The sequence below is a fragment of the Portunus trituberculatus genome, chromosome 38 (genome assembly GCF_017591435.1).
Source record: "Portunus trituberculatus isolate SZX2019 chromosome 38, ASM1759143v1, whole genome shotgun sequence".
Lineage (NCBI taxonomy): Eukaryota > Metazoa > Arthropoda > Malacostraca > Decapoda > Portunidae > Portunus > Portunus trituberculatus.
The window spans coordinates 36346638-36360540 of NC_059292.1; the positions used below are offsets into that span (position 1 = coordinate 36346638).

A 13903-nucleotide genomic window follows, 5' to 3' on the forward strand; every position below is an offset into this window, starting at 1 on the left:
TGAGTCAGTTTCAGGGGTTCGGTGATTTGGTTTGATTTGCAGTAAATATTCATAATGTTTTTGTTTTTTTGTGAAATTCAGGTTTGTTGGTTTTGTTCTTTGAACACAGTGATTTTGTGTGCAAATGATGTATAGTACAGTTTGTGCACTAATACAGTATATAGTAATTATAGTTAAATATATAGGTTTGGAATATGAAGAAAAAAAAAAAGCCCATTTTATTTTTCCAACTATGAATGGTTCGATGAATGCATGTATGGAACTTGTGGGGTTCAGTACCTCCAACAAGGTTAAGAACCACTGCTCTAACTAAAAGAGAAGTAATAAGGTTACCTAGCCATTGAATTTTTTTTCTATATGTATATATTTTTTTCTCTCTCTCCTTCCTGTAAGAAGCACTCAAACGACATCCTTATGGCATCAGGGATTCGAACGTATCTATAGTGTTACGGAGGGACGGGCTGTCCGTGTTGTTGGTCCTGTGTGTGTGTGTGTGTGATAAGATCTTTCCTCTCATGCCGGAAAGATAATTCCTACGTGCGCATTTGTTATACATGAAATTTCATTCGTTTCCTGTCGCTTTCGTTGTATCTCTAATTCATGTTGGCAAAATAATCTCTTCACTACTCATTCTTCTGTTTTCCATCCTGCCAACAGGTTATTCGGGGTAAAAATAAAGAGAAATGAAACACTGTGTTTTCTATGCTCTACTCCTCTCTTTGTCTATAATAAACAGCGGTGCTGATCGTGGAGGTTTTGTTCTTGGATTCTCAGCTTGACCAAGAAAGCCTGTGACTTCTTAATTCAAAAATACTCGGAGGGGACACAGTGGCTTGAACGTGGGTAAGTGCGAAGGTGAGCGTGAATGTAGCGCTGCATCAAGAAACTGGCGATGATAAGACAGTCAAAATTGTTTAAATGATACAAGATTAAATATATTGTATAATAGTTACGCAAGTTCGGTTTTCGTCAATACTTTAATTTGTGTTTCGTGGCGGACTCGTGTCCTCGCAAATCAAACTGCCAGCGACCACTGCCATGCAGGATACTGCATGTTATCTTACAAGATTAGTGAATTTAGTCACAAATACAAAAGATACGTTTATGATTCACAAGCGTAATATGCGATTATTTTCTATAATAGTATTCCCATATAATGCGGATTAGTAATAGAAAATGGTATCTTGAGAAGGTAAACTACGTAGATATATTGCATTGCACCAAAGAGATGTATAACTAGAATACAGGAACAAATTAAAAGTAATATTGATTTCATCAATTCACCCTTATGGGTTCTAAGATTGCCTGTTCTAAAAATTCATCCTTAGTTACCTAAAATCATTCCTCTGCCTCACTGTTACCACCATCAGGCACCAGTCGAAATTCCTTAGTTAAATTCATTTACCACACACACACACACACACACACACACACACACACCGCGTAGTGTAGTGATTAGCACGCTCGACTCACAATCGAGAGGGCCGGGTTCGAGTCCCGGCGCGGCGAGGCAAATGGACAAGCCTCTTAATGTGTGGCCTCTGTTCACCTAGCAGTAAAAAGGTACGGGATGTAACTCGAGGGGTTGTGGCCTCGCTTTCTCGGTGTGTGGAGTGTGTTGTGGTCTCAGTCCTACCCGAAGATCGGTCTATGAGCTCTGAGCTCGCTCCGTAATGTGGAAGACTGGCTGGGTGACCAGCAGGCAACCGAGGTGAGGTGAATTACACACACACACACACACACACACACACACACACAGACTGTACCAGCTTGCTCTATGTAATTATTTTCTGCTACAGTGAGGAGTTAATCCTTTACAGGATTCGGTGGTCTGTACACTGAAACCATTACTACTGATTGTGATCCCTTCCTTAATATCCATCCATATTGACTCTTTTGCTGTTTTAATTTCAATTGTTGGCACAACATTGTATTGTCCCTAAGGTACAGAACAATTCTTCACTATCTTTACAGAATATGTAGCGTGTAACCACCAATCTTAACCTCTGTATTAAATAAATATGTGTGTGTGTGTGTGTGTGTGTGTGTGTGTGTGTGTGTGTGTGTGTGTGTGTGTGTGTGTGTGTGTGTGATCTTTGAATGCATGTATTTACAGTGAAGAGATATAAAACACATAGGGTTACATAAACGCGCATCTAATTTAGTCACCATGTACACATTTGACTTTAAATAAAGGAAGACTATGACCATACCTAGTTAACAGGCCAATTGTCATTTATCACTGCGAATGAGCAGAGGGTACACAAAATGGCGATCACATGTGTACCAACCCAACAGTTACAAATATATATATATATATATATATATATATATATATATATATATATATATATATATATATATATATAATCTTAACAATACTTTCTCAATTCTCTCCTCAGCAAGCTTAGTCATACATCAATCATTAATTACCTAAAATAAGTAGTCTGATCACTCACAATTTCATGAGCTACGCATGAATTTCATCCGCTATAAACAAATATTACTCCCATCAACAAACTCTTACCTTTTCTCCTTCGGCGTCCCTCAGGGACCTCTCACACACTAAAACACACCCGGACCTCTCTCCCCCTCTCTCGCTCCCTCGCTGCCAGACGTGATATGCGCCGCACATGGAGGACAGGCTGGGATAACTCGAGACAATGACGCAGTATTCTGAAACACTTCTGCGCCGGACCTTCACTGAATAGAAGAGACTTTAGTTGAAGTTGCGCGTGTTTCTAAATTGATTTTTATCGTTCCAGTAGCAGATTAACACGAGTTTTATACTACTGACATGAGAAAGTCTTGAGACACTAAAGTTATAATGTATAGGCCCTTGAAAAGTAGTGGTGAGACAGCAAAACATTTCAGAATACGGGTTTATAATTATGCAACACGGGAATTTAAGGGAATTTTTATGGTTCTAGTGGGAAATTAATGATATTTCTATATTATTAACAGGAGAAATGCATTTGAGAACCTGGCCGAGTGTTTTGATTACTGCTTGTCGATTAATCTCTCTCTCTCTCTCTCTCTCTCTCTCTCTCTCCTGGGAGGCGGGAGAGGGAAGCTACCTTTTAAGGATGGAAATAAATAAAGCTTCCACTCAATCATTTTGGCGTAAAATTTATTAATAGATGATTCTTGGAACAAAAGTTTTCGTGGTACACTTTATAAAAACTGTCACCAGATGGTTGGCATAATAAACTATTTGATCACTGTTCTGGTCTCGCTGACATCAAACACTCGAACCTATACTTAAAATCACGACAAGGATATTGTTTGTGATCATCACACAACACAACAGCGACACACGCACACCTAAAGCCTTTTCCAACACACACACACACACACACACACACAGTCTATTTGGTAAGCCTAGATATATACATGCCACTCATTCGCTGTAACGTAACCATCATCACATCCTTGTTCCACTTAAAACTGTCACCCCATAACCAGAACCTTTATGCTGTGAATTAACTCTCCAAACTCCATCATGTGTGCCTCGTAATGTTAAGGTTTCTATGTATGAATAATTGTTAGGCAAAAAAGAGTTTCGATGTAAGTAAAAAAAACTTTCATCAATGTCATAAACCTGCTTGCTGTTTTTGATGAATGTTATCCTCACAGATGGAGAAAGAAAGGAAGGAAAGATGTGATTACACGCAGACCCAATAGAATATTTTTATAGGCATGGAGAAGGCTAGCTATATAAAAAAAAATGCAAGATAGCTGCTTCCCACCTTCAGCATGATAACAATAATAACAATAATGATATTCCAGAACAGAAGCCAATTTAGCAGAAAGCTGTGATGTCAAATAATAATGACAATTTTCTTATGTAGTAGTAGTAGTAGCAGTAATAGTAGTAGTAGAAGTAACAACCAAAATCCTAGCTAAGAAATACGGCAAACCAACAGTAGGTTACATCACTTAACAACGGTACGACACGTAACAATGTGGCACCAGAGAAAGTATACACTACACATTAGAGAACAACACATTTCTGGTGGTATACGGTGAGGCTGCTGAGATCACAACCTTGGGGCTCAACAAATACAAACAAATTAATCTTATAATCCCTACAGTACTCTAGAAAGTGATGACTCTACAGGAAAATAGTCCCTCTGAACAATGTACTTCGACATCACAGTAAGCGGCAGCAGCAGCAGTATCAGCAACAGCAGCAATGACTGGTTTGCTAGCGTGTAGCAGTTACCCTAGTAGAAAAGTCACTATATTGATTCAAGCAACACTGCTGAATGCTTTCTTTGGCCATATCCCATTATTTTGCCTAACGTTTAGTCAATACATGTATAGCTGCATGATACGTAATAAGATAAATAGAAAATCAGTGTTCTGTTTTAGATAAATCATGACTAAATCAATAAACATGATAACATGATAGAAGAAAAGATGAATGAATATTATTCTACATTTTTCTCTCAGTTTCGGAAGAGTTGACATAATTCGTATGCAATTGTTAGATAATACAAAGAAAGGAAAGATAAACTGAAAATATTACTTGAGGTTCTTTTCTTTCAGTTCTGGATAAATGAATGTATAAATACTCTACAGTTTTCAGATAATACAAAAAAAAGAGAGGAAAATAAAATAAAAATATTAATACATTCTCCACACATGTCACATTACGCAAGAAAAGCTTTTAGACAATGAAAAGAAACAATTTTAGATTACCATTACCGATTAATCAACAATAAGATATTTGCAAAGCTAGTAAATGTTATCACCAATTAGATATCCGTTAGTTTTTCTTTTTCTAAATTTCGCCTCTAGCTTTTGTTCTACCAGTCTGCAATCCTCCTCATCTGCGTACCTGCCTGTCTCACTCATCAATAGAATTACACGACTACACGTTCTCACAGTAGCTAAATCACTTCACTAAGATAATATTCACATCATGGTATCACTGCGTGACACTGCATCGCACCTCCACTACTCACACCACACTTTGAAAGACCGGCATAATGTTTGGAGATTCAGTATAAAACTATCTTGTATTTATGACCGTCTGATTGCTACGACTTCTCAAGTGTAATAAAAAATAAGTGGGTGTTTATGGTAGAATTTCAAAATACATTTAGCAACACTAGGACTTGTCCAAATGGCTTAGGTCGACAGAATCCTTTACTGTTGCAACAACTGACAAGTGTCTTACTGTCATTACCCAACAGCCAAAGGACTGACGATCAAAGGCGAGGGTTATGAATTACTGTGTTCCATAAGTTTACTTCAGTCTTTTTTGTGTCATTGTCTTCTCGGGCCTTATGAATTGAGACGTACATAACTTTATAAACATGCAACTCAGTTCAAGATATGCTGTGTAAAAGAATATAGGTTAAATAGTAGATCTTTGCCAGCACCAGCTCTTGAGCTGCGCTTCATTGCATGTTATCTCGTATAAACAATATTTTCATTATCCAGTGTGATCAAGTTAGAATGGCCTTGTGTTCACATCATAGACAAAATATACATAAATTGTGTCGTGCTGGTAATTCCCATATCTGCGTGATACTGGTCAGAAGTCGAATAACCTACGCCACTCACTTCTATTGTGTTTAGTGTTCTCCTTTGACATACTGTGTTTATCTAGTTGCCAGGTTTTGGAAGGAGACTGTATGCAGATCAGAGATTTAAAATAAAGAAGAGAAAAAATTCGCAGAGTAGAGTGGAAGTGAAGACATTGGTACTCAATTTGTGACCACGACTGCACGTCCCCATGAGAATTTGTGTGTTACCCAAAGTGTGTTTCCCAATGTATTAGTTGTGTTGCAATGTGTCCTCATCTCCATTTTCTGTTTCATAAATATTATACAACTGCAAAAAGATTGTCTTACATCATAATTACATTGGCACTTTTTTCTTGTATTCGTATATCTCTGTAACTTCAATAATTACCATTCTTCCTCATCATTACCTAATACGTTTGGTTGTTGGTCATGACGAACCTAACGAGAAAATTACCTTATCAGCATTGTCATCCTCGTTTTGTGAGCTGGAAACCCTCTTGTGTGGCTCCAGCTGGTGTCTTTAGTTCTGTTTCTTGTCACACTCAGCGAAGGAAACATCAGGGAGTAGAGGCCTGGAGTGCTTCCCATCACAGCCGGCATTCAGTAGGGGTCTGGCATGCCTGCACTCCTCATCCTCAGCTTCTGATTCTGCGTTGGGGAATATCGGCAGCGAGGTGATGTTTCCAGCGCCATACTTCCGGCAGTCCAGGATGGAGCAATGCCTGGAGATGGTGCCTGAAGATTCCCTTGCTGCAGGCTCGCGTTGGGCTTGCAATGTGTTGTTGGGTCCCTCCTCCAGCGACAATGTGATGAGGGAAAGAGGCTTCACCTGACGCTCTGCTGGACGTACTTTCTTGCTTTTCCGTTTCTCGGGTCGTAGTGGCCCTTTCTTGATTTGTCTTCCCACTACCTGTTAGAGGAAGACTAGTAGTACATATCCCGAATTGGTATAGGAAGGGTTAAAAGTGTGTCAGTGATCAAGGAACCCTCGAGCATTAATAAAGCAATACGTATGAGGTAACCACGTACATAAACATTCTATCTCTTCCATTAGGTTTGGCGTTTTTCCTTCAATCTTATGTGGAAGTGGTGCTCTGTGGTGAAGGCTCCTATAGCACGACTCTGTAACTCAATAGTTACAGAGAGAAAATCTAATTACAGAGAGGAGGATAAGCATACAAAAATGGGCATGAGGGTAGGGAAAATATATGTCTCCTTTCTTGATAATAGTAGTAGTAGTAGTAGTAGTAGTAGTAGTAGTAGTAATAGTAGTAGTAGTAGATAGTAATAATAGAACTCCATGCTTATCTTCTTGGCTTACCTGCAGATTAACTCCCAGATAAGGAGGATTGGGGATGGAACGTTCGCTGTCTCGGTACGCCAGTTCGAACAGACCCGTGTCAGCGGTCCTGTTGTTCCTGTAGTCCACCACCACTGCAACCAAACCATTACAAGGACAAATGAACCATTACTGACTAACAATCGTATGTCACGAATTAATCATTATCAATAACACCAGCCTATATCATACCAAAGCAAGAGAGAGAGAGAGAGAGAGAGAGAGAGAGAGAGAGAGAGAGAGAGACCTTTGATCACGTCCTGCAGGCACTGGGCACACATGCGTCGCGTCACGCTGGTGGTGGCGGCCATGCAAGGCGACGAGTTGATCTCAATAAGCCACGGTCTGCCAAGGGAGAGAAACCAACGCATTCATTTATAACATTAGACAGTTACATTTCAAGCTGCAAAATTGAAGCATATAGTGAGAAGGGCCTGAATTTTACAATGAATATAACAGTTCCTTGGTTGGTGAAGAAGCGGAATTATTGATTTTGTATCCATATCATCAGTATTAGTCTTGATTTTTTTCCTTCATCCTGTGAAGACTTTTAAACCTTTATCCGTGAGTGATGACATACAAAAGTACAAAAAATAATCAACAGGGGAAAAGAAGGATCGGTTAACTGCTGCTACGTAATATAATCCATCACTTTATGCGTATGGAAAGAGTGTACTTAATGACTAAGCAAAACTCCTACCATCAACAGTATATTTTCCTCATCCTGGTGGGCTTGTGAATCTATTTATGTGATTGAGACTGGACATTGGTACAGAAAATAAGGGGCAAGGAAAAGATTGATATATCACTCTTCTCTAACCTAAGATCCTCCGTCAGCATGAAGTCAGCACCGAACAGTTCAAATCCGTGCTTGAAGGAATCCATCTCCACCTGGGCAGCGAGCATAGCGGCAACCAGAGCGTCGCGCATCCCAGGATAGATCACCTCCTCCCATTTTCCCTCCTTCTTAACTCCCCTGCAGGATGAAAACGGGTACAAATGAATTAAAGTGGATATCAAGTTACCATGTGGGGTGTGAATCAGTAACTATGGGATATTTTATTTAAGCCCTTCAGTATTGGAACGCATTTTTTACTGAGTTTTTTTTTTTTGTATAATTGGATTATTTTATTTAGATTATAGGAAGATTCTATGGAGGTCAGAAGGTTAATGTCCAGAGTCTTCAGTATTTTAATACCAACATAAGTATCTGAAACTTTGTAAAAACACCAAACAGTAAGCAGAACAAGTATAAAAACGCTTCCTGGTACTGAAGAAGTTAACAATATTACTTTATTATATATGTGGTACTGAAGAAGCACGAACTATAGTCACTGAAGAGAGAGAAGCGATGTTAAGCTATTATTGTTGGTGATCAAATGTTTGTTGGTGTGGTAATGTGCTGTGTATTGCCTTGATGGAGACGTATTTATAATTCTTATTCTTTTCTTCATTATTATTCTACTAATCGTCTTTATCTTTACACTTGATCTCTCCTATACAATGCTCCATCTCTTCTTGCTCTACCTCGTCCCTGTCCTTAGCATTTCTCTCAGTCCATTTTCCTCTCTTTGTCTTCTTTGTCCTCCTCATCCTTCTCCTCCACTTCGTCTTTGTCTTTGCTCTTCTCATCTTTCTATACACAACTCTTCTCCTTTTTCCTAAAGTCTTTGTTTTCGTTGTTTTGTTGTTCTCCTCCTCCTCCTCCTCCTCCTCTTTCTCCTGCCCTGCACCCACCTGAGGTAGTCCTTGAACTGGTGCACGTCCCACATGTTCTCCTCGGGCAGCTCTCCACTCCTCTCCCCGTTGAGGTACTTGCACTGGATGGCGTTGTTGCTGAGATGGACAGCCTCGTTGTTATTGGTGAGGTCGAACTGTTGTGAGCAGAACCTTAGGTAACATTCCCTGCAGAGGAGAACACGCGACATAGGAACGTTTTGCTAACAGCTCCATTACTAAGTTTATCCATTTCTCTGCTAAAGCAGAATACTTGAATTAATTTTTAGATCCTTATTTTTGTACTAAAATCTCTAGAATAGTCATAAAAGACAAAAAACTGAGTAACTCATATTTTTTTTCCTTGTGTCCAGTCAAACAATCTTTTTTTTTTTTTTTTTGTTAAATAGTGTCCGCCATAGTCACTTCGCTATTTTCAGACATCTATTTTCACACTAAAGCCTCCTTGATAGTTAAATACCATAGAAAATATAACCAACTGATATCCTATGTTCTCTGTACGTCCTTGCAAACCATTTATTTACAGTGCCCTCGGTGTTAACAAAGGATGACTGTACGTACCAAGGAAGTAGTTGAAACATTCATGATAACCTTTAACTAAAAGGTTAATGCAGAAGGCATGCAGTCCAAACTGATACCAACCACATCAGCGAGAGAGAGAGAGAGAGAGAGAGAGAGAGAGAGAGAGAGAGAGAGAGAGAGAGAGAGAGAGAGAGAGAGAGAGAGAGAGAGAGAGAGATAGTGGTGTCGCAGCTCACCTGTACACCCACACGTGCAGGGGATTCCAGTCAGTCACAAGGAACCACTGTCTGATATCGAACTTGGTGTTGTGGATGAGCAGCGGGCGTTCTGTGAGGAGAAGACAGACACACTTCTTGCGGAACTTCTTAGAAATTGAGAGTAGTAAGATAGGAATTGAGCCTTACGTACCAAACACTGACTAGTTCTCTTCATCACACAGCCTATTTACTAGATGGATAGTCTGTTGCTGTTTATCTTCCCTTATATTCCTTTTTAACTTAACTTCTTCAGTACTGGAACGCATATTTTACCATTAATATGGATATGATAGCAGGATTTTATTTACCATAGGAAGTGTCTATGGATGTCAGAAGATTAATGACCCGTTCCTCACTATTTCAATCTCCACATAAATATCTTAAGCTGTATAAAATCACTAAACAGTAAGCAAAATATATAAGAAAACAAGTAATGGTACTGAAGAGGTTAATGGAGTTTGATTTGATATAACATAACACAACATCGTATAACAGCATGACTTGGTACAAACGAGCAGTTACTGTCCTGGAGCAGCAAAAGAGACCGTGTAATATGAGGAAGCTTACCTGTATGTCGGACAATTTAAGCTTTAAAGTCACTGCGGAAAATTAATGGCTTGTGATTATGAGTCCGGCACGTGATCGTGATTCTAAAGACCATGGAAGCCTCTGCATAAGAACATCTCGGCAACAACTCTCTTGCGCAAACGTACACACAGAAAGACACACACACACACACACACACACACACACACACACACACACACACACACACACACACACACACTAAATATAGAACAATCAAAAAGCTCACATCAACGCCACTCATATGTGCGAAATGCGGCAAACACCATCCGTATACTAAATGAAACGCGGCAACAAGATTCCGTAGACTTTTAACGTGCGTAAGTTCTTCAGTTCCATGACACTTTTTCATATTCATTCTGGTAACTATTTCATGATTTTATACAGCGTTACAAACTTATTAAGGGATAAGAATAGTGAAGGTTCTGGCCATTATTCTTGTGATTTGGATACACCCTTCCTGATATAAATAAAATCGTCTAATCGTACACAAATCTCATGGTGAAAATGCGTCCCAATACTGAAGAGGTTAAGGAGGCAGCTACAAAATCATGGGGACGCATTTATATCTGAATGGAGTCATCTAATAAAACCTGATGATTTATTTTGTATTACCTTAAGGTCTATTTTTTTTTTTTTTCCACAAAGGTCATGAGGTCCATGGCACACTTTCAGTATATTTTACGGGCTGGCGGACATAAATAGTTTCCGTGTTTAAGATTTTGGATGCGACAAATTAGCGGACTTTTTTTTGTTGTTGTTTTATTGTCTTGCATCCTCATTTCAACTGGTCTCCCTCATGCACGACATACATGAACAGAGGTAAACACTACGTTATATGTGGTAAAAACTAATAAACAAATAATTAAATAAATGTGTAAGACTCTCTCTCTCTCTCTCTCTCTCTCTCTCTCTCTCTCTCTCTCTCTCTCTCTCTCTCTCTCTCTCTCCGTAATTACACAAGTACATACAATGATTAGCCCTAGCTTTCCCAGGCGTTTCTATGTCATGAGGGACATAAAGGGTAAGACCGGACACAAACAAACAAGCGGCGCCGTAAGCACACTCACCGCCTCCAAGCACCAAGGAGAGTGCGTGTGTACGAGAACACTGCGGATGTATAAACAAGGAGGCAGAGTGACTTGTACGAAATGGAGGGTTCCTGGCGTGTGCTTATGGACTTGACCATATACTTACTGCGAGTTATGTTTAGTTCTCTGCTTCGTGGTGTATAGGCAATTTTATATGCACAAGTGTTAGATGCTATTTTTTTCCCTTTCTTTCTTTTATTATGAGTTAGAAGTCAGTCCAAGAATCGAAAGAAAGAGAAAAAGCTAAGCAAAAAAAATAAATAAATAACAAACGCAATATGCTGCTCCTAAAAAATATGGCCGCACAATAAAGAATGAAAAAAAAGTCAAATTGATTTTGGAACTGACTCCTTACTTTCTTTGGAATATACATAACAAAACCATCACTCATAATACAAGGAATGATCGAGTAGTTAATCAAATGTCCTTTATATAGTGTTTTGAATTTCCTTTCCATCACTATTAAATCATCTGTAGCTTTTCAAATAGTATTTATAAATAACTGACGTTTTGATTTATATGGTATCTCAAGCTTTGAAAATCTAATAGTTCTTTAAGTTTATTCTACTCTACTGCATTCATGAAACAGTTTAGTTCTACCCTCAGGAGGCTCAGTGTTACGTCTAGGCCACAAAGAGACGCGCCAGCTTACCCATGTACTTCTGGACGACGTACTTGGTCTCGTAAATGAGCGGGGACTGCACCAGCGCCAAGATCTCCTCCAAGTTGTTCATCATGAAGATACCGCGACCCCTCGACTGTGCCCCGGGCTTCACAATCCACAGGTTCCTCACACCGTCCATCGCCAGCTGCGGCCAGAAGGGCACCACCCGCTCCAGGGCAGACTCGCAGTCCCTAACCAAAGCCTGCAGGGGTCATAGGTGGTGGGTAAGTGGTGGTGGCAGCCGAGCGTCATTTCAACCACGCAAATGAGTGCTGATCCTTTGAGTGGCCGGCTGGGTGAAATCTCTATCTCTCTCTCTCTCTCTCTCTCTCTCTCTCTCTCTCTCTCTCTCTCTCTCTCTCCCTCTCCCTCTCTCTCTCTCTCTCTCTCTCTCTCTCTCTCTCTCTCTCTCTCTCTCTCTCTCTCTCTCTCTCTCTCTCTCTCTCTCTCTCTCTCTCTCTCTCTCTCTCTCTCTCTCTCTCTCTCTCTCTCTCTCTCTCTCTCTCTCTCTCTCTCTCTCTCTCTCTCTCTCTCTCTCTCTCTCTCTCTCTCTCTCTCTCTCTCTCTCTCTCTCTCTCATTATAGTGGTCATATAAAACAACCATAAACTTCGATCATTCACGACAGCTAAGGGCAAGCGGGTAGCGTGGTTGCATGGTCCGGCCCGGCAAGGGAAGGAGGGATAGCGTATGTACACATGCCTCAGTCATTCCTCCGCCTCCACTGCCAATGCGGCGCTACTGGGTCACGAACGCAAGGCCGTGGGAGATGGTGGGGTAATTGAATGATCTGGGAGGGAGCTGGGGGTAGTGTGAGGTCATGGAGAGCTAAACTTAGAATATATCTTCCCGGATAATTGTTGCAGGGCCAGCTGGGTTATTATTCCGCGGTCACGTGTGAGTTGGGGAGACTAGGAGGTAGGGAGATGGGTGACCGGCATTGGGATGGCACGGGGATGACACAGGACCTTATATCCGGATCCCCCATGGTACTCCCAGAGCCTAATTCCCTTCAGTGGCACTAGGGTACAACATATAAGTGAGCAGAGTAATTATTTTCACATCATTCATTCGTATTAGAGACGTGTGGTGTGGTGTGGTGTGGTGGGGCGTGGTGTGGGAGGAAGGAGTGGTGGATGGAGGGATTTGGAGGGAGTGTGTGGTGGTATTGAGGATGGAATGGATGTAGATAGGTTTGGTAGGGTGAGGAAGGGGTGGTGTGTTTGAATGAAAGGAGAGGTTGGTGGGTAAAATAAAGTAGATGAAAGGAGAGTAGCTTGTTAAGTGATAGGAAAGAATGAATAATGTTGAATGGAGGAAGGAAACTGTGTGAAAGAAATATATGATACAAATAAATTTATCAGAAGTAATGCATTGAAAATAAGACCTAGTGTTAGGTAGTGGAGGAAGTACATTGAGCAAAAAAGAACAGTTTGCTGGGAGAGAGAGAGAGAGAGAGAGAGAGAGAGAGAGAGAGAGAGAGAGAGAGAGAGAGAGAGAGAGAGAGAGAGAGAGAGAGAGAGAGAGAGAGAGAGAGAGAGAATGTAAAGTGGACCTAAGCCGATTCAGGCGTGTGCCAAACAGGCAAGAAAGGGATTAAGGAGGAATAAGATTAATAATTACACTTGCTTGGAGTTACAAAGAGCGTAACACAAATCAAGTCGTCTTACTTATCACCTGCTTAGAGGAATTAGAGTGGAGACTACTTCAATTACAGAGGTGACTGCTTGATCAGATAGCACCGTTTTCTTTACTTCTTTCCATCTCATTTTCTTTACTTTTTTCCTTCACTTCTTTTCTTTATCTCATTTTCTTTACTTCTTTTTCCTTTATCCTTCTTCTTTATCTCATTTTCTTTACTTTTTTTTCTTCACTCCTATTCTTTATACAATTTTCTTTACTTCATTTTCCTTCACCATTCTTCCTTATCTCATTTCCTTTGCTTCTTTTCCTTCCCCCATCTTCCTTATCTCATTTTCTTTACTTCTTTTCCTTCACCCTTATTCTTTACATACTTTTTCTTTCTTTCGTTCTTTTTTTCTATAATGTGTTCAGCGCTTATCTTTTTCCCTTTTTTTTTTCTCTCGTACCTTCAGTTTCTCCCTCCCTTCCTCCTTTCTTCCTTCCTTCATTGCATCATTTCACTTTTTCCCTCCTTTCTTGTTTCTTGCT

The 13903-nt window shown here is 40.1% G+C and overlaps 1 protein-coding gene and 1 long non-coding RNA gene across 5 annotated transcripts in view; both read right to left on the minus strand.

Annotated features, from left to right (window-relative positions):
• LOC123515032 overlaps positions 1-3020 on the minus strand; it is a 64550-nt gene extending 61530 nt beyond the window's left edge. For both annotated transcript variants that reach the window (XR_006677745.1, XR_006677744.1), the window contains exons 1-2: positions 2984-3020; positions 2528-2703 (exon numbers count right to left, since the gene is read on the minus strand). This is a non-coding gene — a long non-coding RNA (uncharacterized LOC123515032). The remainder of the gene's footprint in view (positions 1-2527; positions 2704-2983) is intronic.
• Positions 3021-3112: 92 nt separating this feature from the next.
• The window catches only part of LOC123514799 (tubulin glycylase 3A-like), a 38972-nt gene continuing 28181 nt past the window's right edge, over positions 3113-13903 (minus strand). For 2 of the 3 annotated variants that reach the window (XM_045272984.1, XM_045272983.1), the window contains exons 6-12: positions 11721-11934; positions 9372-9462; positions 8614-8781; positions 7697-7852; positions 7124-7221; positions 6859-6971; positions 3113-6447 (exon numbers count right to left, since the gene is read on the minus strand). In XM_045272984.1, coding sequence (XP_045128919.1) covers positions 6058-6447; positions 6859-6971; positions 7124-7221; positions 7697-7852; positions 8614-8781; positions 9372-9462; positions 11721-11934 — 1230 coding nt within the window. In that variant the 3' untranslated portion in view covers positions 3113-6057. Of the gene's footprint in view, positions 6448-6858; positions 6972-7123; positions 7222-7696; positions 7853-8613; positions 8782-9371; positions 9463-11720; positions 11935-13903 lie in introns of those variants that run through there. The other variant, XR_006677704.1, reaches the window with a different exon arrangement.